Source organism: Sinohyriopsis cumingii, unplaced genomic scaffold, assembly GCF_028554795.1.
Source record: "Sinohyriopsis cumingii isolate HCF-2022 unplaced genomic scaffold, ASM2855479v2 utg002675l, whole genome shotgun sequence".
Lineage (NCBI taxonomy): Eukaryota > Metazoa > Mollusca > Bivalvia > Unionida > Unionidae > Sinohyriopsis > Sinohyriopsis cumingii.
In genome coordinates, this window is record NW_028316269.1 from 360,076 (window position 1) to 384,315 (window position 24,240).

At 34.1% G+C, this 24,240-nt stretch overlaps 1 protein-coding gene across 1 annotated transcript in view; it reads right to left on the reverse strand.

Moving 5' to 3' along the window:
* LOC149770130 (uncharacterized) overlaps positions 1 to 18,279 on the reverse strand; it is a 99,821-nt gene extending 81,542 nt beyond the window's left edge. The window contains exons 1-5 of the mRNA XM_089949355.1: positions 18,139 to 18,279; positions 8,010 to 8,081; positions 6,803 to 6,859; positions 5,439 to 5,510; positions 1,327 to 1,374 (exon numbers count right to left, since the gene is read on the reverse strand). Coding sequence (XP_089805481.1) covers positions 1,327 to 1,374; positions 5,439 to 5,510; positions 6,803 to 6,859; positions 8,010 to 8,081; positions 18,139 to 18,279 — 390 coding nt within the window. The remainder of the gene's footprint in view (positions 1 to 1,326; positions 1,375 to 5,438; positions 5,511 to 6,802; positions 6,860 to 8,009; positions 8,082 to 18,138) is intronic.
* Between the last annotated feature and the right edge of the window lie 5,961 nt (positions 18,280 to 24,240).

A 24,240-nucleotide genomic window follows, 5' to 3' on the forward strand; every position in this document is an offset into this window, starting at 1 on the left:
TTTTCAAGCTTATCATACGAGATTATAATCTTCAGCAACATGAATATCATACAAAATTCTATTTCAATGAAACACCTGTTGGAGTAAGATTGCAAAATAGAAACATTCTCACAACTGCAATCTTTTATCTTTCCATGAACATCTTCAAATGAAATCACTTACTCATAATCAAGACAGCAAATTAGCAGAGCAGAGGAGAATTTAGGATCAAACTTTTTATAACTGATTCCTACCAGCTAGTACACCAAATGGATATTAAGTCTTTGAACCCTTAGGGATGTGCCCAGAGACCTATGCTACCAAGAAACCTGACATATCACAAGTAAGATCTTACTTCATAATGTTATGATTTTAACTTGGTAATCTATTTCCTTTCCTCTTCTTTTACAGGATATTCTTCTCAAAGATGATTGAAAATAATCTAAATCCTTGATACTATCTTCTGTAGATTCTAAATAATTCTCTAATAAATTAATGATGTTGGGGAAACTGTAAAATCCTGACAACTTATGTTCAATAAAACATGTAATTATCTAGCACCTATTAAGCCCTGAGAAAAAAGAAATCAAATGACATCAAGAAAAAACACACACATGCACTAAATTATATTTTAGAAATTCCATTCTGTAATTTTCCAGAGTGCAATAACTTTGGTTGTAATAATTATTCTACTATATCCTGGGAAAAATTAATGTTGATCCCAGATCATCACAGAAGTTTGTATTTTACACATTCCCATTAAAGATCAAAAAATTAATTTCAGACCTGTAACATAAGCCATTGTGCCTTTCAACATCGCTTGCTATGTGCTAATGAGAGGCAGTAAGTATACTTAGTACAGACTGTGATTTTCAACTATGTAGGCAGTATTTTGTCCAGCTTTTATTTTAAAAAAATAAATAATAAAGTCTCTGTGTATTACATTGTTGATACCACTTATGTATTGTTCATACTTTTACTAAAGCAGCTGAACTACAAATACTGTTCATGTCAATCAACACAAACTCTTCCATCGATAGGCTAATGGCTGCCAAGAAGGGTTCTAAACAATCACTCAGCCTGTCTCAGAAATGTCAGACTATGTTGGTTCAATATTGCTGGCACTGGTAACATCATGGATGACACATCCATGGAAAAGATCAAAACATGCACCCAACGTCAAGTCGGTTATTAACAGATGGCAAAGGCACTTGTGAAGGAAGACTGAAGTTACATAATCATCAGAAAAGTTGGCACAAGGTAGGTACTGTCAAGTCTATCAAGCTAAACATTTTTACAGGTCTGTGATGGTGTGAAATTTACATTGTGTTTGAGCATATTACATACCTTTACTAATGCCTCAAGTGTTTCCTTCTTTTCTTCATAAGCAGAAGGCTGAAAAAGTGAATATTTTGTAAAACTTGATGCAAAAGGTTTCCAAAACCTTGAACAAGGGTGCGTGTTAGTAATTGTTAGAGCAGCCAGCAAACTAACATCTTTATTTTGTGCATAAAATTGAATCATCTAGCCAACAGAATAAACTATAAAACTGGGTGGTGTGTTACTCCTCATGATGTCTAAAATGTATTTTGCTAAAGTCTATGCCATCTGTAATAATTATTCAGTGGGTATAGGATATAAGATCTATTGCATATGTAGTTCCTCTTTCAATTCATCTGCTTTTATATCTCACTACATATTAATTTTGTACTATTCAAGTGTAAACATCTTTGGTTTATATCTCATGTATAATCATGTATCATCATGTACATACAAGTAGTAGCACAAAACAATAAAACAATGATCAAAAGGATGTTTAACCTAATTTGTCAAATATATTCCAGAGTTATATGCTTTACAAGTTAGATCCAGACACAGAGGTAAAATATATGCAGCAAATGAAATCATCACGTTTAGTTATGTGCTACATGCACATCATCAACTGGTTATGTAAATTTAATTTATAATGTTTGCTTGAATTTCCCTAAATACTGAGGATAAGGTTTTGGCCTGACTGACTTTTGGCATGTTGTTTAAAATATTTACAAAAGCATGAGTTTAAGGCCAAACCTTTTTCCGAGTTTGGTATGTTTTGGAAGCAAACTAGTTTGCAATAATTTGAAATTTTCCATCAGGTTTTCATAAAATAATATAGTAACATAGGTTAAATGGGGATGTATAGAAAGATGTTTTGGAAACAAAGTCTTCACTCTTATGTTAAGACCAGTCTGTGGAATTATTTTTAATTGTGTTCCAATACAATTTCAGAGGAATAATTTATTTAAATAATTCGCTGGAATTAGAAAGCAATCATTGACCTTGTGTACTAAAACACTACTTTGGAATTCGGGTGGACTCATTCAAAGACATACTGGATTGTATGACTGTGGTCCACCAATACAATAAATACTATATCACACATTCAAGACTATTGGTACATCAGCACAATGAAGCATACTGGAATTCATCTGGATCATGCTATAATTTGGACTATTGAACATTTATGATTTTTTATTTAATTTATAATATTGTATGTTCTAGATGATACATTCAGTATGTCCACTGAATATAGAAAAGCCAACAGTCACCATATCAGATTCATTTTCAATGCCAAGAATTGATGACTGCACTGACAAAACTGGAAATGCATGTCTAAAAAATTGACATTTTAAAAGGATTCTGACAAATTCCATTCATGGAAAAAGCAAAAGAAATTTCTGCATTTGCAAACTGTCATAGATTTTGTCAATAAAAAGTCTTCCCTTTTTTTGGTATGAAAACCTCTCTGTTAATATTCCAGTCATTTAACGAACATAATAACATCTGGTGTAGATAATTGTGACACATAAATCAACAACCTATTTATCTACAGCGATACCTGGAAAGATTATGCAAATCTGACAATTAAGATAAAAGTGAGTTTTGACATGCTTCTGTCACATTTTTAGTACATATGTTGTAGGACACTGTTATGTTAAACCTATTGAATCAAAGTTCAAGGCTATCTCTGAATTCCCATTGCCTATGAGTAAAAATATGGCTGGGTATTATTGGAAATTTTGTTCAAATTTCTCAATAACTTCCGAGACTCTGGCAAATTTGTTGAGCAAGTAATGCAAGCTTCATTGGTCTGAAAAGTGTCAGGAATCTTTTCAAAAATGAAACGCCTTACATCAGTTCTTTCAGCCCCAAAATTCAAGTCAATTATTTAAAATATTGATGCAATTCTTCTACAGACCATTCACAAGTACAAAGGATTATAAACCATGATCTTGAAAAACTTAATGCATGGTCAAATATAACACTTTGAAAAAGACATTTTATTAATCGCTTGCAGGCAGACCAACTTTTCCCATCCAAGTACTCTTTTGACAATATGCATCTGCCTCTTGGTACAAATTATACACATTGGACTAACATTATCCTCTGATACTAAATGGACTGATTATTTTAGTATGATCAATCAGAATGCACGTATCTATATTATGCATGACTAAAGCTCTTTTCACAGGTCATCTTTGGCCAAACTAAATACACTACTCAAATTTCAGAAAGTGAATCTCAAATCTGGAAAAATTGCTCAAATAAAGATTCAGACATATTTGAGAAAAATTAAATAGGAAGTTGAACCCATTTATTATTGCCTGAGAGACCTTTCTTATGCAGAAATTGGTTGGTAAACTCATTCACAAGAAAGAATGAAGAAGAGACTGTGCATACTGTATTTGATTATAAACACTCAAGCACCTAACTAAAGTGACCTTCTTCTACAGAGGAGATATATAACTCCTAAAGTATCAAACCAAACTCCAGCTTTGTGGGTTTTTTAAGACATCCTTTCTCCCATTGTGGGACATGTCTTTGGGACTCTCGTCAAAGATATCCTAAAGTTCCTATATAAAATCTTCATAAAACATTTATTGAATTCACTAATCAGCCAATCAGCCTAGTATGATAGTATCAAAAGTCACCTTAACATAATACATAGTAAAATTAGACACTCATGCGGTCCCATCAATTCCAATCTTTACAGAATGAACATGGTGGACTCTCACATGTATACTTGTTGCTATGACAACGAAGATGCTGAAAACTTCTTGTTCTATTGCTCTTTATTTAACATTCAAAGATTTTTCACTCTAGATTTAGTACTAAAAGGTGAAGTCAAACCAAAAGCAAAATAGAAAATTGTCATACTAATAAATGTTCAGAAATATATCCATCAAACTGGATGTTTTAAGTACTTACAATTAAATAAACAAAATGGATAAAAGTGCTTGCAACCAGTGCAATGTCTTCTCTCTCTCTCTCTCTCACTCTGATCACTGCCCTTGTTTATTATCTTTTTTCAAATGTTTGATCTCACTTAATATACAAAACCTTTTACCTTCTTTTTCTAACGTATCTAATTTATTAAAATTAATGTCATCTTTTCATCATTTCTGTATGTTTTGAGAGAGACCTAGGTTAGTCAGACAACTCATGCCCAATACCATATTGTTTAGTAAAACCATAGCAAAATGTGCCTAAAAGAATTAACATTATCTTTCTCCATGAAATAATGCAAGACTATCCATGACATATATTTCAAGATGGAAAATACTGATTATGGCAGCATAAGGTGTGAAATAAAGGATCAAAAGTTAGAAAAAACAAGGCAGTTATGTAATAAAAGAATGCAGTACATGATATATGTACTGTGGCAATATTGCAGAGTATAAAACTTGTAGAACACAAAGCTGATTACAATATCTGCACAATGAGGTGAACTGTAAAATCTGTCTTGAGAGACATCTGCTATGAAAGACCACCTGTTTTGAGAGACAGAAACCTCCATGCACAGATTTATTGATCATATAATGTTATGACCTGTCATTAGAGACCACCTGTCTTGAGACCGCTATTTTGAGACAGAAGGGATGGTCTTTCAAGACAGGTTCTACTGTATTGGCAAAATCCAGCTCCTATATTTGGGCTCAATATTTCACTAGCTGCAAACTTTATTTGCCAAAGAAGCATTGCTCCAAATTGGACATTACTTAATTTAGAATAGATTAAGAAAATTACCACTATCAAACGAGTTATGTTGCTTTTTAGTGGTACAATAATAGTCTAGACTATTCTGAATCTCCTTGCTCATCATGCTCTGCCCCATCAACTTCTAATATTATGATGAATGTACAAGTTTTCATCAACTTAAGGGTTACTCTCCATCAATTAACAGAAGACTAACTTTAGTGTCTGAAACCATTTATAAATACATCAAAATATCGCTACCAATTTCATGTTCTGTGAACTCGGCTAATAGCAAAATATTTATTTTCTTTTAACTATACAAATTTTTTACACAAACTACAAGTAACGATTCAACAATCCTACTCAATATGTATAGGCGGGCATCTATGCATATTAATAAACTGTTCTTACAGCATTCTGATAAAGCATGATACGGTTCTTACCAATATTAATTCCTCTGTCTTGTATGATGTAGTTTTAATATATTTCTCAAATTTGACAGGAGCGAAAATATTCTGAAAATATAAAAGTTGTAGATAGAAATGTAAAGTAAAAAAACAAAGCAAAATGGATAAGACTTGTTATAATCATTACCAAATTCAGAATAGAATAAGAAAAGAAAAAAAACATTATTGAATGAGCAGTCTAGCTTTTATTGGTACAAGAATAGTCCAGATTATTATGAATCTCCTTGCTTTCTCAAGAAATTTCTTTTAATGTGGTGTCATTGATTGCATGAATTTTGAAAAGGCCTGGCTTAAAGCTTTCTATATCTGTGTCAACATCATTTTCCAATATTAAAATGCCATTATGCCATGATAGTTTCTGGCAAAGTGGACCAAGTTCTGTTTAATGTTTTGTTGCGATAAAGTTTTTTCAATGTTTTCCTCTTATCATGGCAGCCAAATGTGATGGTGGATAGCAATGCAACAGTTGTATAAGTGGTTAAGTGGTTTTGGAAGATGCTCAATATATCCTATATTTTTGAAAAGGAATTGCTTAAAGAACATTTCTTTTAAGAAACAATGTTGATTTTTTGAAAAAAACATGCACATATTTATAAATATTAGAAAGTCGTTCATTTTATTATGCTTTTTCCCAAATTTGGTCAACTTATGTTTACAAAAGAAAGATCTTTACATTCAGAAGCCGCCTGTAGAATCTGACTGAATTCTGTTTAGCTACTGTTTTGTTGGTTTTGAAAATATGTCAAGGACCAATCAGTGTCATAAATGTTTTCAAGGATTTATAATAAATGGTCAACATGAACTGGTACAAAAGGTGCACAAAGGACCTAAGGAATAAGAGTACAGTAATCGGATGCTACTCCAACTTCTAATTTATCATGTGATCTACTCAATGGTATCCAAATTTATTAATGCACTCAAGTCTGAAACAAAAACAATAGTAAACATTCTGAGTTTAAAAAAGATATGTTTTAATTCAGCTTTCACGTTTTGCATTTCCTCATAATTTTTAATCAAATTCAGTGTCTTTTCAAGGCAACCAATCAAATTCAAAAGATGCTTAAAATTGTGGTATGGATCACAAGTGCTATACACAATACCCACACATCGATGACAACAGATTTGGGACCATCTAACTGACCTTTTGGCAAGATGAGTCAGTAAAGGACTTCTTGTTAAATCTGGCAAGACAAAAATGATATTCACTCCAGACTAAAATTTAATATTGACAACAGAAAGCAATAAAAAGGAGTACAACTGTCAATGAAAATAAAACAAACTTTTAAAACAAAATTGTTGGAAGTATATTATAATATAACATTGAGTCTGCTGAGTCTTACCTGTTTTGTCACTCCATTTATAATCGGTATATGCGTATATCCAGAAGTAACATTGTTCTGGAAGAAAGAAAGTCTTTCATGTTTCAGAAATTTTATATCAAGCTGCTTTCTGATTTAACTGGTTAAATCCCGTCGATTTCTTTACAAAAAAAGTTCTATAAAGACTGATTTGTTTTTATTTTTAAAACTGTCAATTGTTGAAAGACGACATAAAACATTTGTACATATTAAAAAGCTATTGTTGGTATTGTTGTGTGCCTTAACACCATTTTTCAGCACAATATAGGCTATACATGATGGCCAATATAACTGGTGGAGGAGGTACATGGAACACCCTGGGAAAAACCACCTACCCATATGAAGATACTGGCAAGATTCTATTTAAAATTCTGTCATTCTATGATGCTTTATCTCAGATTTGGTCAAATTATGTTTACAATAAAGAGATTCTGACATTAGGAAATCACTTGTAGAAAATGAATTCTGTTGAGCATTTGTTTTGTTTTTGTTGAAGTAGCATGCATCATACAGTCATAAAGTTTGTACAGAATTTATCAGGAATCTTCAATGATTTTAAAAGTTTTTAAAGAATTATTTTTGTCCTGCCTAAATTTAACTTTCCCCCACATGTTACTTTATTTATCCACACATAAATAGACGTAAAATATGTATAAATGACCTAATTACTTATACCATAGTAATGGGATGCTACTCCATCTTGTAACATGCAATTTATCATGTAATCTACCTAATGTTATCAGATTGTATTCACGCATTAATTATGTTTACGTAAGAAGCAGTAGTAAACATTCTGAGTTTAAAAGAGATATATTTTAATTCAGCTTTTATGTTTTGCATTCCCTCGTGGATTTAAATCAAAGTCAGTCTTTTCAATGCAAACACTCAATATTCAAAAGTCTTTCAAGGTGGTATGAACCATGAGTGCTAATAGACAATACTAAATACATCGATGGAGACAGACTAAGGACCATACAGAAGTTTACTAGACATTATGGCAAGATAAGTCAACAATAAGCTTCTTCTTAAGGCTGGCAAGACAAAAACGACACTCACCCCTGTTGCTAAGGTTTCATATTAAAACACAAAGCAATAGAAAGGAGTCAACTATCAATGAAAATGAAAATAATTGTTTTAAATAGATGTTTGGAGCATAGTACAATGAGATATTGAGTCTGATGAGTCTTACCAGTTCTGCCACTCTTCTCTTTGTCAGCATACGCATATATCGAGAATATCCCAATGCAGATATTGCAATTTTCTGGAAAAAAAATGTTTTTTATGTTTTACTGACCAATTCATACGGGTCATTGTTATGATAGTTATACCATTTCAAGAACTAAAATTAGCTGTGGATGATTAGTGTAGAGTTGATAAGATAATTATACAGTTACGAAGACATTTTTCCATTTTATAGGCACAAACCTGCCAACATACACTGGATGGTAAAATGATACTGCTGGCTGATACTGATGCACATATTTTGATCGCAAATGTATCTAGCTGCAGGCATAGATATTAGGAAGGTAAAATAACTGTCATGAATGGAATTCCAACTAACATAAAAGTCGTTTATGATCACACCAAATAGCATAAATAGTATATATACAAAAGCGAGTTATACTATATACATCCAATAAAGAAACCAATTTTGTCTAGTAAAAAAGAAAATTGAAGACGTGATCTCACATGACGCAAAAACTTTGTTCTTTTTAAGAACCACTTCAGAGAGTATACTGGGTCATGTAGATCACCCTGATATTAAATGTCCACAGCAGGCAGAAATTCATTACAATGGTGCTATTCCCCATTCATGAGAGCATGTTCTTGGTAATGAAAACAGGAGTGGTCATGAGTGATACCAATCCATCTCGCTGGAACTGAATGTACTTTGGTTCCACTGATAGAGGATATATTTTGAAGATTCGGCCTGCCATTGCTAATGCAGTGGGAGAACAGGTCTTGTAAGAGAGGTGAACCAATGAAGGTCTGGAGAGCGATTCAAATGGTGTCTTCTTCAACCAGGTTAGTACCCACGACAGATTCAACTGGGGCAAGGAGTCAACATCATTTGATGGATCTAATTACAAATGAACTGAAGATCAGTTTGTTATTTGTTTCCATAGTAAGAAGAATGTATTGAGGTACTGATGCCTCCACTGGTATAACGTGTTTATCTGTACACCACTGGGTGAAGGTATTCTATTTGCCTTCGTATGCCTTTTAAGAGGAGGGCCATCTCACTTAAAGGATTTCTCCAGCATTGGTTGTGAGAAGTATTTATTCCAAAGGACTCGCTAAAGAAGATCTAAATGTACAAGTTTAGCAAATCTGGGTTGGGATGGAGCACCTGCCATCACGGTTGCTTGAGGAAATGATGGAATATCTTGATTTACCTTGGGATTCGGTTAACAGATTGATAAAGTTGCTGATCCAAATTTTTCAAATTCTACTGGTGTTCTATCATAGACCAAGGGGCACAAATGAGTTGACTGAGTGAGCTGAGCACTATGACCAGCAAAAAGTGACACATCCAAGGGAACCCTAGACAGAGAATGTGGTGCACTGAAAGTGATGAGTCCCTCGGTAGACACTTGTCAGGTCATGATGGATCTCCTTTTCCCATTCGGCAATTAAGTACTGGAGACATCCCAAAATCAGGATCTATGATAAAGTCTCCACGATGATGATAGCATTTTGAGATAAGGATGCCCTCTGCTTCTTGGCCACTTTCATTATGGAGAGCTTTAAACTGGATATTATAGCTTCACAGCAGCTGATATTCTAGGGACATCCCGGCAATCTTTTCTTGATTGCTTTACAAATCCCTCCACTGTAGCTTAAATCACAGGGAAAAAATCCTTTGTGGCTTGTTTATTTTGTCAACCTGATTATTAAAAAGGAGATTAGATGGTAAAGGATGCGAGTGTAGCTTGGCCTTATGATGGTTTTAATAAAGGTGGAGGCAGAGAGCAGTATATCTTGTTCTAGCAGTTATAAGTTTATAGCTGCCTTGGCCAGAGTCTGTTGGGCCACTATGTTTAAGATGTGAACATTCTATAAACAGACTACCATCTATGTCCTGCAGGAATAGGGGCAGGAGAAGATAAACTGTCTTCTGCTTATTGAAATATTGGCATATACACTGAATTCAAGATTTACCCATGGCCATAACACTGTGCACCAGCTGCTGATTGTCATTAAAAGAATTTCAATACATGTATACATGGGATTCTTTGATCATCCCCAAAGTTCTGATATCTTGATTGATTGCTGCAATCCAAATGGAACACTGGTGTGTAGGAACTATAGAACCACCACCTAACGTTTGAGGGAAGGTATCTGAGTGAAAAGCATTGGTGTATGCTTTGGACTTGTAAATTGGCGATATAAGTAGCTCAGAATGTTAGCAACTCTGCCAAGTCAATGATTAACTAATGGTAGAACTGTAGACCAAGCAGTTGTTGAAGAGGGGTTGAAAGACAAAACTCCGATGGTGGTAAGGGGAAAACCTCATTCAATCCTTGCCCGTAATGCTGAGCCTTCACGCATCATAGAAGCATTTAATAACAACAAGAGGACTTAAGATCAAGTTTAGTCATCTTTGGATTAAATTGGTGAGGATGACACCTCTTATGCTTGAAGTAGCTGGAGAAGAATGTCAAGAATTGTGGCACACTATACTCATAGCACATCTTGAATTAGATACCACCACTTTCAAGCTGTTGCTAAGTATATGGTCTATTAGGGTGGCAATCGCTTGATAATAAATGAAATGATGCCTATTCGATACTGAGGTACCAAGCTGGACATTGTAAATAGTAAATGCATTAGGGGTACCATACAAGTTAGATTGGTCCATAAGAGTGCCTGTATAAAATGGGTTCTTGCATACTGAGGCATTAAGCAGTATATGATATGCTGAAGGTGCCTAGTGGCATTATGCAAGTCATGAAACTAAACAAAGCTCATTCTTCTGATGGCCGAATCTGTATGATTGATTGTGGTCATGGGAAAATGTGATCAGAGATATATGGTACAATATGGTCATGATGGAACATAATCATCATGGCTAGCAGGAGGTTGTCCTGTTCTTGAGGTTGGAATAGGGCGCAGGATATTTATCCACATAAGCGGTCCTTAAGAATGATATGTAAGACGGTAACTGAGACTATTGATTACTCTCTTACTTCCAATCAAGTGATATGGTATTGAACCCTTGCGTTCAAAACTGATGACATTCTCCTCCCTCATGGTGGGCATCTATGTTTTTCCATTCAGTTCTCGTAGTGCTACCAGAGTAAACTACATGTATAGATTGGTTCTCAGTCTGGTCTTGCCCATAGCCTAAATCCATAGGAAAACAATGGAACAGGCAAAATATACAGGTGTAGAGTGGCACGCAACCTGCTTGATAAATTTTCGAGTGTTCATGCAGAGGTATACAAATATGACAATTACCTAACAAGATGCATGTGACCTGTCAAGGAAAAGTACCTGAAACATCGCTATTAATGGTTGCAAATAGGATGCTAAAATATCAATTCAAATAAAATATACCTGTAGGAAAGGCCAATCGCTTGCTTATACATCTTTTAAAAAATGACCGAAGCATCGCTTACATTAAAGAAAATAATTAGATATGACGAACAAATGCAAAGAAAACTTACCTGTATATATACAACCACGGTAGAAATTCTACAGTAATATGAAAGAGTTTTTGATAGTATACATACATTAAAAATAAGAGTGCACTGGAGCATTATTATTTAGATGTACATGTTTATTGCATAAATCTTTCTTTTACTTTATGGGGAGAGGTGACATGAATATCTATATTGTGTGCTTAATCTTTGTCCATGATTATAGATTGCAAGGGTCCTTTGTAAGCCACATTAAATACCTAAGTTTTGTCCATGATAGTGAATTGTACTTTAAGATAAAGATGATTTCTGAACAACCTGTTTACTTGGATTTGAGTTCAGTACAAAGGAAAATCTTCTACCTGATTTTGTCAGGTTTCATTGCTGAATGTTAAATAAGCAGCCCTGATCTTGCTTAGGAATTTGATGGAAATTACAATCCAGGCTTATATTATAAGGCTTTAGTATACTGACTGGAAGGCAGACCCAAGATCCCAAAAATGCCTACTTACGATGCTCCAGTATCCAAGAAGGAAGGCTTAGGGGGCCAGACAGGAGTGTGAACCTTTAATCTAGCTGGAAGAGATGAGAGTTCAGAACATGTGCAGTTGTGTGCGGGCAGTTATGACCAAACTTTACACTGCCTCGCATGCTCCTGACCTTACAAAGCCTAAACAAAAAAATAGTTACACAAAAAGTGAGGAATAAATTCATAAAAATACCCCACCATTCCCAACATTCCAAACTTAACCCTATCATCGACATGGCCATTATGATTTTCAAAACGGCTGCTATGATGTCATATTAGATACCTAAGTGGCATCATTCTCATTTAAGGATCAATCAGAGAATGAGATGACATTGTCTGTAACCTTTATGGTAATTGTCAGTTTAGGTGAGTAGTTATATCAAATCAATTCCAGCAGACAGACACTTGACAAATGATTATCCATAAGCTCATCTGGTCAATGGCCAGTAGAGTCAGAAAATATTCTTTTATATGAGATCAAAATGGAGGCACTATAACTGATAAAAACAATAGCTTAATGATTCATTTTTTTTTGTTTATTTCATAAACAATTTTGTTCTTCAAAATTTGCTTGACAGGACCTTCAATTAGAGAATGAGATGAATTTGTCTGTAAATGTTCATGGTAATCATCAGTTTAGGTCAGTAGTGATAACAAATCAATTCCGAGAGATAAATAGACACTGGACAAATGATCATTCATAAACCCTTCTGGTCAATGGCCAGTAGAGCCAGAAAATATTCTTTAATATCAGAAAAAAATAGAGGCGCTAATACAGAAAAAAGACAGATTAATTTGTCTTTTTGTGTTTATTTCATACACAATTGTCCTTAAAACAGGACATTCTCAGTAGGCTGCAATTCATATAGGTCTATCATGGATGAATCAATAGGATTCTAAATACAAATTCATAACCCATGTTAGAAAATTATAATATGTACCTTCTTTGGTTTTAAGGAAACACATATCAAATTTTTAAGTTTAACAATCGAAATGTAAAACACCCAGTGAATGAATATAATCTTAACAAAAGCCACTGAAACATGCAAGATAAGCCACAGATTTTTTTTCTAAAACAAATGTAAAACTTGTGAAGATGCATCAACCAAACTATACGATATATGGTAGCATGGCATTCATATATCACACCAAAAACTACTAAGGTCATGACCTAAATACTGGCAGTTCAACATTATTTACACAAATCTTGCAAGACTTTTATTTCAGTATGCATTCTGTCAAATTTTGGTCAAAATCAGATCAGCGTTTCTGAGAAGACATTTAAAGATTTATCTAGCATTTGAACAAACAAATTTCAAAGCCATCTACACCAGAATGGTTGATGTCAAATTTGGCCAAAAATAGTCTTCTTGGATGCCTCAGTGGCATCATTCTCATTTAAGGATCAATTGGAGTATGAGATAAATTTGTCTGTCAACTTTCATGGTAATCGTCACCTTAGGTGAGTAGTGATAACAAATCAATTCCAAGAGATAGACACTGGATAAATGATCATCCATAGGCTCTTCTGCTCAATGGCCAGTAAAGCCAGAAAATATTCTCTAAAAAGAGATCAAACCAGAGGTACTACTACTGATAAAAGAGAGAGATTAATGAGTCTTTTTAGTGTTTATTTCATACACAACTGTCCTTAAAACAGGACCTTCTGAGTAGGCTGCAATTCATATAGGTCTATCATGGATGAATCAATAGGATTCTAAATACAAATTCATAACCCATGTTAGAAAATCATAATATGTACCTTCTTTAGTTTTAAGGAAACACATATTAAATTTTCAAGTTTAACAATCGAAATGTAAAACACCCAGTGAATAAATATAATCTTAACAAAAGCCACTGAAACATGCAAGATAGGCCACATAGATTTCTTTTCTAAAACAAATGTAAAACTTGTGATGATGCATGAATCAAACTATACGATATATGGTAGCATGGCATTCGTATATCACACCAAAAACTACTAAGGTCATGACCTAAATACTGGCAGTTCAACATTATTTACACAAATCTTGCAAGACTTTTATTTCAGTATGATTCTGTCAAAGTTTGGTCAAAATCAGATCAACGTTTTTGAGAAGACATTTAAAGATTTATCTATCATATGAACAAACAAATTTCAAAGCCATCTACACCACAATGGTTGATGTCAAATTTGGCCAAAAATAATCATCTTCGATGCCTCAGTGGCATCACTCTCATTTAAGGATCAACTGGAGTATGAGATAAATTTGTCTGCAAACTTTCATGGTAATCGTCAGCTTAGGTGAGTAGTGATAACAAATCAATTCCAAGAGATAGACACTGGATAGATGATCATCCATAGGCTCTTCTGCTCAATGGCCAGTAAAGCCAGAAAATATTCTCTAAAAAGAGATCAAACCAGAGGTACTACTACTGATAAAAGAGAGAGATTAATGAGTCTTTTTAGTGTTTATTTCATACACAACTGTCCTTAAAACAGGACCTTCTGAGTAGGCTGCAATTCATATAGGTCTATCATGGATGAATCAATAGGATTCTAAATACAAATTCATAACCCATGTTAGAAAATCATAATATGTACCTTCTTTGGTTTTAAGGAAACACATATCAAATTTTTAAGTTTAACAATCAAAATGTACAACACCCAGTGAATGAATATAATCTTAACAAAAGCCACTGAAACATGCAAGATAGGCCACATAGATTTCTTTTCTAAAACAAATGTAAAACTTGTGAAGATGCATCAACCAGACTATATGATATATAGCAGCATGGCATTCATATATCACACCAAAAAACTACTAAGGTCATGACCAACATACTGGCAGTTCAACATTATTTACACAAATCTTGCAAGACTTTTATTTCAGTATGCTTTCTGTCAAATTTTGGTCACAATCAGATCAACGTTTTTGAGAAGACATTTAAAGATTTATCTATCATTTGAACAAACAAATTTCAAAGCCATCTACACCAGAATGGCTGATGTCAAATTTGGCCAAAAATAGTCACCTTGGATGCCTCAGTGGCATCATTCTCATTTAAGGGTCAATTGGAGTACGAGATAAATTTGTCTGCAAATGTTCATGGTAATCATCAGTTTAGGTAAGTAGTGATAACAAATCAATTCCAAGAGATAGACACTGGATAAATGATCATCCACAGGCTCTTCTGCTCAATGGCCAGTAAAGCCAGAAAATATTCTCTAAAAAGAGATCAAACCAGAGGTACTACTACCGATAAAAGAGAGAGATTAATGAGTCATTTTAGTGTTTATTTCATACACAACTGTCCTTAAAACAGGACCGTTCGAGTAGGCTGCAATTCATATAGGTCTATCATGGATGAATCAATAGGATTCTAAACACAAATTCATAACCCATGTTAGAAAATCATAATATGTACCTTCTTTGGTTTTAAGGAAACACGTATTAAATTTTCAAGTTTAACAATCAAAATGTACAACATCCAGTGAATGAATATAATCTTAACAAAAGCCACTGAAACATGCAAGATAGGTCACATAGATTTCTTTTCTAAAACAAATGTAAAACTTGTGAAGATGCATCAACCAAACTATATGATATATGGTAGCATGGCATTATCACACCAAAAACTACTAAGGTCATGACCAACATACTGGCAGTTCAACATTATTTACACAAATCTTGCAAGACTTTTATTTCAGCATGATTTCTGTCAAATTTTGGTCACAATCAGATCAGCGTTTCTGAGAAGACATTTAAAGATTTATCTAGCATTTGAACAAACAAATTTCAAAGCCATCTACACCAGAATGGTTGATGTCAAATTTGGCCAAAAATAGTCTTCTTGGATGCCTCAGTGGCATCATTCTCATTTAAGGATCAATTGGAGTACGAGATAAATTTGTCTTGAACTTTCATGGTAATCGTCAGTTTAGGTGAGTAGTGATAACAAATCAATTCCAAGAGATCGACACTGGATAAATGATCATCCATAGGCTCTTCTGCTCAATGGCCAGTAAAGCCAGAAAATATTCTCTAAAAAGAGATCAAACCAGAGGTACTACTACTGATAAAAGAGAGAGATTAATGAGTCTTTTTAGTGTTTATTTCATATACAACTGTCCTTAAAACAGGACCGTTCGAGTAGGCTGCAATTAATATAGGTCTATCATGGATGAATCAATAGGATTCTAAACACAAATTCATAACCCATGTAAGAAAATCATAATATGTACCTTCTTTGGTTTTAAGGAAACACATATTAAATTTTCAAGTTTAACAATAGAAATGCAAAACATCCAATGAATGAATATAATCTTAACAAAAGCCACTGAAACATGCAAGATAGGTCACATAGATTTCTTTTCTAAAACAAATGTAAAACTTGTGAAGATGCATCAATCAAACTATACGATATATGGTAGCATGGCATTCATATATCACACGAAAAAACTACTAAGGTCATGACCAACATACTGGCAGTTCAACATTATTTACACAAATCTTGCAAGACTTTTATTTCAGTATGCTTTCTGTCAAATTTTGGTCAAAATCAGATCAACGTTTTTGAGAAGACATTTAAAGATTTATCTATCATTTGAACAAACAAATATCAAAGCCATCTACACCAGAATGGCTGATGTCAAATTTGGCCAAAAATAGTCACCTTGGATGCCTCAGTGGCATCATTCTCATTTAAGGGTCAATTGGACTATGACATAAATTTGTCTGCAAACTTTCATGGTAATCGTCAGCTTAGGTGAGTAGTGATAACAAATCAATTCCAAGAGACAGACACTGGATAAATGATCATCCATAGGCTCTTCTGCTCAATGGCCAGTAAAGACAGAAAATATTCTCTAAAAAGAGATCAAACCAGAGTTACTACTACTGATAAAAGAGAGAGATTAATGAGTCGTTTTAGTGTTTATTTCATACACAACTGTCCTTAAAACAGGAACGTTCGAGTAGGCTGCAATTCATATAGGTCTATCATGGATGAATCAATAGGATTCTAAACAAAAATTTATAACCCATGTTAGAAAATCATAATGTGTACCTTCTTTGGTTTTAAGGAAACATGCACTAAATTTTAAAGTTTAACAATCGAAATGCAAAACACCCAGTGAATGAATATAATCTTAACAAAAGCCACTGAAACATGCAAGATAGGTCACATAGATTTCTTTTCTAAAACAAATGTAAAACTTGTGAAGATGCATCAATCAAACTATACGATATATGGTAGCATGGCCTTAATATATCATACCAAAACCTACTAAGGTCATGACCTAAATACAGGCAGTTCAATATTATTTACACAAATCTTGCAAAACTTTTATTTCAGTATGCTTTCTATGAAATTTTGGTCAAAATCAGATCAACTTTTTGAGAAGACATTTAAAGATTTATTTATCATTTGAACAAACAAATTTCAAAGCCATCTACACCAGAAAGGTTGATGTCAAATTTGGCCAAATACTGTTGAATGCTTTTGAGAAGGTCTTTTAAAGGTTTTCATCTTTTGAGTAGAGATATCAAAATTTTAGAAAACTCCTACTGGGTACCCACCAATCCTAATGATCAGTTGTCCAGGTACCTGATCAAAGGGAATTTGTATTTAATATGAACCTGAACTGCTTTGTTGTAGGTTCACACATGCCATCCACCAGGAGTGGCATAAGCATAATTATTACAAATATAAGTGACAAAAAAAACATAAGCTGAGCATAAAGAGAGAAATGTATATACTGCATGACACAATTACAGAACAATGGATGAAAAACATACATTTAAGTTTGCTACTTACCTCCATCTGAAGTTAAATTTTTGTCACAAATCAACTAAATGTATGTGGATTACAACAAATGTTAGTATAAGAGTACAGAACTGTATACATGATTGTTTTCTGTCAAATGCCAATAATATTCTAAAACGTGAGCTTTTTTAGATCAAGTTGTTTAACTGCTTTCTTTTATCCTGTAATGTTGAACAAATCTGATGGTGGACTGGCACCATCTGCATAACTCCAAAGGACTTTCAAGCTAGGAGGGTTTCTAATTTGAAAACAATTCTGTAAGGCAATTTTAAGAGCAAAATTTATCTTTCTCTACTCTCAGAATGCAAACTAAACTTTAGCAAATATGGTATCTCAACCTGTATTGGATCTTCAGTGCTTTGGACCTCCAATTGATTGGAAGTCGCTGGATTTTCCTCAGTTTTTGGAAAGTTATCTACTACTTCCTCCTCCTCTACTTCCTCGTATCTTAGGGTATCTTCTTTTTCTTCATTGTTCATATTCTAATGATAAAACAAAAACAAATTCCCTTCAGAGAACAATTGCTCTACAAGGTAAAAGGATTTTCAGGAATTTAACATAAAACCATTTCATCCTTTCAAATCTTGTGGGTGGCAAAAATCACTGATATTACAACATCTTGGATATCAGACTGCAACCATTTTCATTTATGACAAAATGGACATTAGAAGTCTTGATATAAAAGGACCCACATTACTAAGAGTGACATCAAGATTTTTAACACAGTCAACATGTCAGCCATATTCGATGTACTATTCGCACTATTCTCATTTACAGCCAACTAAGTATCATAAGAAATCTATTGGTGTAAACCCCAGGTCAATATAACCATTGATTAGGCAGGAGTAGAGATAACAATATTGTCAAGATGAACATTATCATTTTCATTTTGAAGGTCAATTTGCATCAATCTCATTCAGAACAAACTGGTCACCATACGAACTTCTCACATGATAACCATGTGTCAAAATGATTTTTAATTTAAGAGGAACAGCAATAAGATTTTCAGGATGGTCACCATGGTGGCCATATCAGCTGTCAAAGCAGTACTATTTTAATTTACGATCAACAATACATTATATGAAGTCTTCTGGTGTAAACCCCATGCTAATACGACTTTCCATTTTCAGACGATTAAGAATGATTTTCTCAAGATGGCTGCATATTTGATAGCAGAATTACACCATTTTCATTTAGCATCAGCTTTTGTGGTGAAAGCACAATTTCAACATTAAAAAGCATATAGGATAAGTAACGACATTAATATGTTCCAGTACAATACTGTGGTGGCCAAATTCAAAGTCAAATCAGCACCACTGGCATACACACCTAGCTTGAGATCATAAGATGTTTTTCAGTAAAACCATATGCTTCTATTATCATTTATTCAGGAGAAGTAATTATAAAATGTTATTCAACATTTCTATTGTTGTGGGCATACTGGACGTGTTAGAGGCACCATTTTCAATTCAGACTTAGAGGATATTACAAGAATTAATTTAGCACATGCCCCATCTTGATAAGACTATTCATTCAGGAGGACTCTCAAGATGCCAAGAGTGACAGCCATATAGGTTGAACTAGGCTTAAGTTATAAGGCCTTATTATCTTGACTGGAAGGCAGGCCCAGCTCCCCAAAAATGCCCACTTATGATGCTCCAGCATCCAAGATGGAAGGCTTAGGGTCCACTCTAGCTGCAAGAGATGAGAGGTCAGAACATAGGCAGTTGGGTGGGGACAGTTATGACCAACTTTACCCAGCCTTGCATGCTCCTGTCCTTACTAAGCCTTTAAGAAAATAAAATAGCTAGACAAATAATGAGGAATAAATTCACAAACATATACTCCACCACTCCCAACATTCCAACCTTAGCTCTATCATGGACATGGCCATAATGATTTTCAAAATGGCTGCTGTAATGTCATATTGGATGCCTCAGTGGCATCATTCTCATTTAAGGATCAATTAGAGAATGAGATGAATTTGTCTGTAAATGTTCATGGCAATCATCAGTTTAGGTAAGTAGTGATAACAAATCAATTCCGAGAGATAAACAGACACTGGAGAAATGATCGTTCATAAACTCTTCTGGTCAATGGCCACTAGAGCCAGAAAATATTCTTTAACATGAGATCAAAATAGAGGCGCTAATACTGAAAAAAGACAGATTAAGGAGTCTTTTTTGTGTTTATTTCATACACAATTGTCCTTAAAACAGGACCTTCTGAGTAGGCTGCAATTCATATAGGTCTATCATGGATGAATCAATAGGATTCTAAACACAAATTCATAACCCATGTTAGTAAATCATAATATGTACCTTCTTTGGTTTTAAGGAAACACAAAATGTAAAACACACCCAGTGAATGAATATAATCTTAACAAGAGCCACTGAAACATGCAAGATAGGCCACATAGATTTCTTTTCTAAAACAAATGTAAAACTTGTGAAAATGCATCAACCAAACTGCATGATACATGAATATGGTAGCATAGTGTTCACATCACATACCAAAAACAAGTAAGGTCATGACCTACATACAGACAGATCAACATCATTTACACAAATTTTACAAGATTTTTCTTTTAGGACGCTTTCTGTCAAATTTTGATAAAAGTCAGATGAACATTTTTGAGAAGACATTTAAAGATTTATCTATCATTTGAACAAACAAATTTCAAAGCCATCTACACCAGAAAGGTTGATGTCAAATTTGGCCAAATACTGTTGAATGCTTTTGAGAAGGTCTTTTAAAGGTTTTCATCTTTTGAGTAGAGATATCAAAATTTTAGAAAACTCCTACTGGGTACCCACCAATCCTAATGATCAGTTGTCCAGGTACCTGATCAAAGGGAATTTGTATTTAATATGAACCTGAACTGCTTTGTTGTAGGTTCACACATGCCATCCACCAGGAGTGGCATAATCATAATTATTACAAATATAAGTGACAAAAAAAACATAAGCTGAGCATAAAGAGAGAAATGTATATACTGCATGACACAATTACAGAACAATGGATGAAAAACATACATTTAAGTTTGCTACTTACCTCCATCTGAAGTTAAATTTTTGTCACAAATCAGCTAAATGTATGTGGATTACAACAAATGTTAGTACAAGAGTACAGAACTGTATACACGATTGTTTTCTGTCAAACGCCACTAATATTCTATAACGTGAGCTTTTTTAGATGAAGTTGTTTAACTGCTTTCTTTTATCCTGTAATGTTGAACAAATGTGATGGTGGACTGGCACCATCTGCATAACTCCAAAGGACTTTCAAGCTAGGAGGGTTTCTAATTTGAAAACAATTATGTAAGGCAATTTTAAGAGCAAAATTTACTTTTCTCTACTCTCAGAATGCAAACTAAACTTTAGCAAATATGGTATCTCAACCTGTATTAGATCTTCAGTGGTTTGGACCTCCAATTGATTGGAAGTCGCTGGATTTTCCTCATTTTTTGGAAAGTTATCTACTACTTCCTTCTCCTCTACTTCCTCGTATCTTAGGGTATCTTTCTTTTCTTCATTGTTCATATTCTAAAGATAAAACAAAAACAAATTCCCTTCAGAGAACAATTGCTCTACTAGGTAATAGGATTTTCAGGAATTTAATAAAAAACCATTTCATCCTTTCAAATCTTGTGGGTGGCAAAAATCACTGATATTACAACATCTTGGATATCAGACTGCAACCATTTTCATTTATGACAAAATGGACATTAGAAGTCTTGATATAAAAGGACCCACATTACTAAGAGTGACATCAAGATTTTTAACACAGTCAACATGTCAGCCATATTCGATGTACTATTCGCACTATTCTCATTTACAGCCAACTAAGTATCATAAGAAATCTATTGGTGTAAACCCCAGGTCAATATAACCATTGATTAGGCAGGAGTAGAGATAACAATATTGTCAAGATGAACATTATCGTTTTCATTTTGAAGGTCAATTTGCATCAATCTCATTCAGAACAAACTGGTCACCATACGAACTTCTCACATGATAACCATGTGTCAAAATGATTTTTAATTTAAGAGGAACAGCAATAAGATTTTCAGGATGGTCACCATGGTGGCCATATCAGCTGTCAAAGCAGTACTATTTTAATTTACGATCAACAATACATTATATGAAGTCTTCTGGTGTAAACCCCATGCTAATACGACTTTCCATTTTCAGACGATTAAGAATGATTTTCTCAAGATGGCTGCATATTTGATAGCAGAATTACACCATTTTCATTTAGCATCAGCTTCTGTGGTGAAAGCACAATTTCAACATTAAAAAGCATATAGGATAAGTAACTACATTAATATGTTCCAGTACAATACTGTGGTGGCCAAATTCAAAGTCAAATCAGCACCACTGGCATACACACCTAGCTTGAGATCATAAGATGTTTTTCAGTAAAACCATATGTTTCTATTATCATTTATTCAGGAGAAGTAATTATAAAATGTTATTCAACATGGCTATTGTTGTGGGCATACTGGATGTGTTAGAGGCACCATTTTCAATTCAGACTTAGAGGATATTACAAGAATTAATTTAGCACATGCCCCATCTTGATAAGACTATTCATTTAGGAGGACTCTCAAGATGCCAAGAGTGACAGCCATATAGATTGAACTAGGCTTAAGTTATAAGGCCTTATTATCTTGACTGGAAGGCAGGCCCAGCTCCCCAAAAATGCCCACTTATGATGCTCCAGCATCCAAGATGGAAGGCTTAGGGTCCACTCTAGCTGCAAGAGATGAGAGGTCAGAACATAGGCAGTTGGTTGGGGACGGTCATGACCAACTTTACCCAGCCTTGTATGCTCCTGTCCTTACTAAGCCTTTAAGAAAATAAATAGCTTGACAAATAATGAGGAATAAATTCACATACATATACTCCACCACTCCCAATATTCCAACCTTAGCTCTATCATGGACATGGCCATAATGATTTTCAAAATGGCTGCTGTAATGTCATATTGGATGCCTCAGTGGCATCATTCTCATTTAAGGATCAATTAGAGCACGAGATGAATTTGTCTGTAAATGTTCATGGTAATCATCAGTTTAGGTAAGTAGTGATAACAAATCAATTCCGAGAGATAAACAGACACTGGACAAATGATCGTTCATAAACTCTTCTGGTCAATGGCCAGTAGAGCCAGAAAATATTCTTTAACATGAGATCAAAATAGAGGTGCTAATACTGAAAAAAGACAGATTAAGGAGTTTTTTTTGTGTTTATTTCATACACAATTGTCCTTAAAACAGGACCTTATGAGTAGGCTGCAATTCATATAGGTCTATCATGGATGAATCAATAGGATTCTAAACACAAATTCATAACCCATGATAGTAAATCTTAATATGTACCTTCTTTGGTTTTAAGGAAACACAAAATGTAAAACACACCCAGTGAATGAATATACTCTTAACAAAAGCCACTGAAACATGCAAGATAGGCCACATAGATTTCTTTTCTAAAACAAATGTAAAACTTGTGAAAATGCATCAACCAAACTGCATGATACATGAATATGGTAGCATAGTGTTCACATCACATACCAAAAACAAGTAAGGTCATGACCTACATACAGACAGATCAACATCATTTACACAAATTTTACAAGATTTTTCTTTTAGGACGCTTTCTGTCAAATTTTGATAAAAGTCAGATGAACATTTTTGAGAAGACATTTAAAGATTTATCTATCATTTGAACAAACAAATTTCAAAGCCATCTACACCAGAAAGGTTGATGTCAAATTTGGCCAAATACTGTTGAATGCTTTTGAGAAGGTCTTTTAAAGGTTTTCATCTTTTGAGTAGAGATATCAAAATTTTAGAAAACTCCTACTGGGTACCCACCAATCCTAATGATCAGTTGTCCAGGTACCTGATCAAAGGGAATTTGTATTTAATATGAACCTGAACTGCTTTGTTGTAGGTTCACACATGCCATCCACCAGGAGTGGCATAATCATAATTATTACAAATATAAGTGACAAAAAAAACATAAGCTGAGCATAAAGAGAGAAATGTATATACTGCATGACACAATTACAGAACAATGGATGAAAAACATACATTTAAGTTTGCTACTTACCTCCATCTGAAGTTAAATTTTTGTCACAAATCAGCTAAATGTATGTGGATTACAACAAATGTTAGTACAAGAGTACAGAACTGTATACACGATTGTTTTCTGTCAAACGCCACTAATATTCTATAACGTGAGCTTTTTTAGATGAAGTTGTTTAACTGCTTTCTTTTATCCTGTAATGTTGAACAAATGTGATGGTGGACTGGCACCATCTGCATAACTCCAAAGGACTTTCAAGCTAGGAGGGTTTCTAATTTGAAAACAATTCTGTAAGGCAATTTTAGGAGCAAAATTTATCTTTCTCTACTCTCAGAATGCAAACTAAAC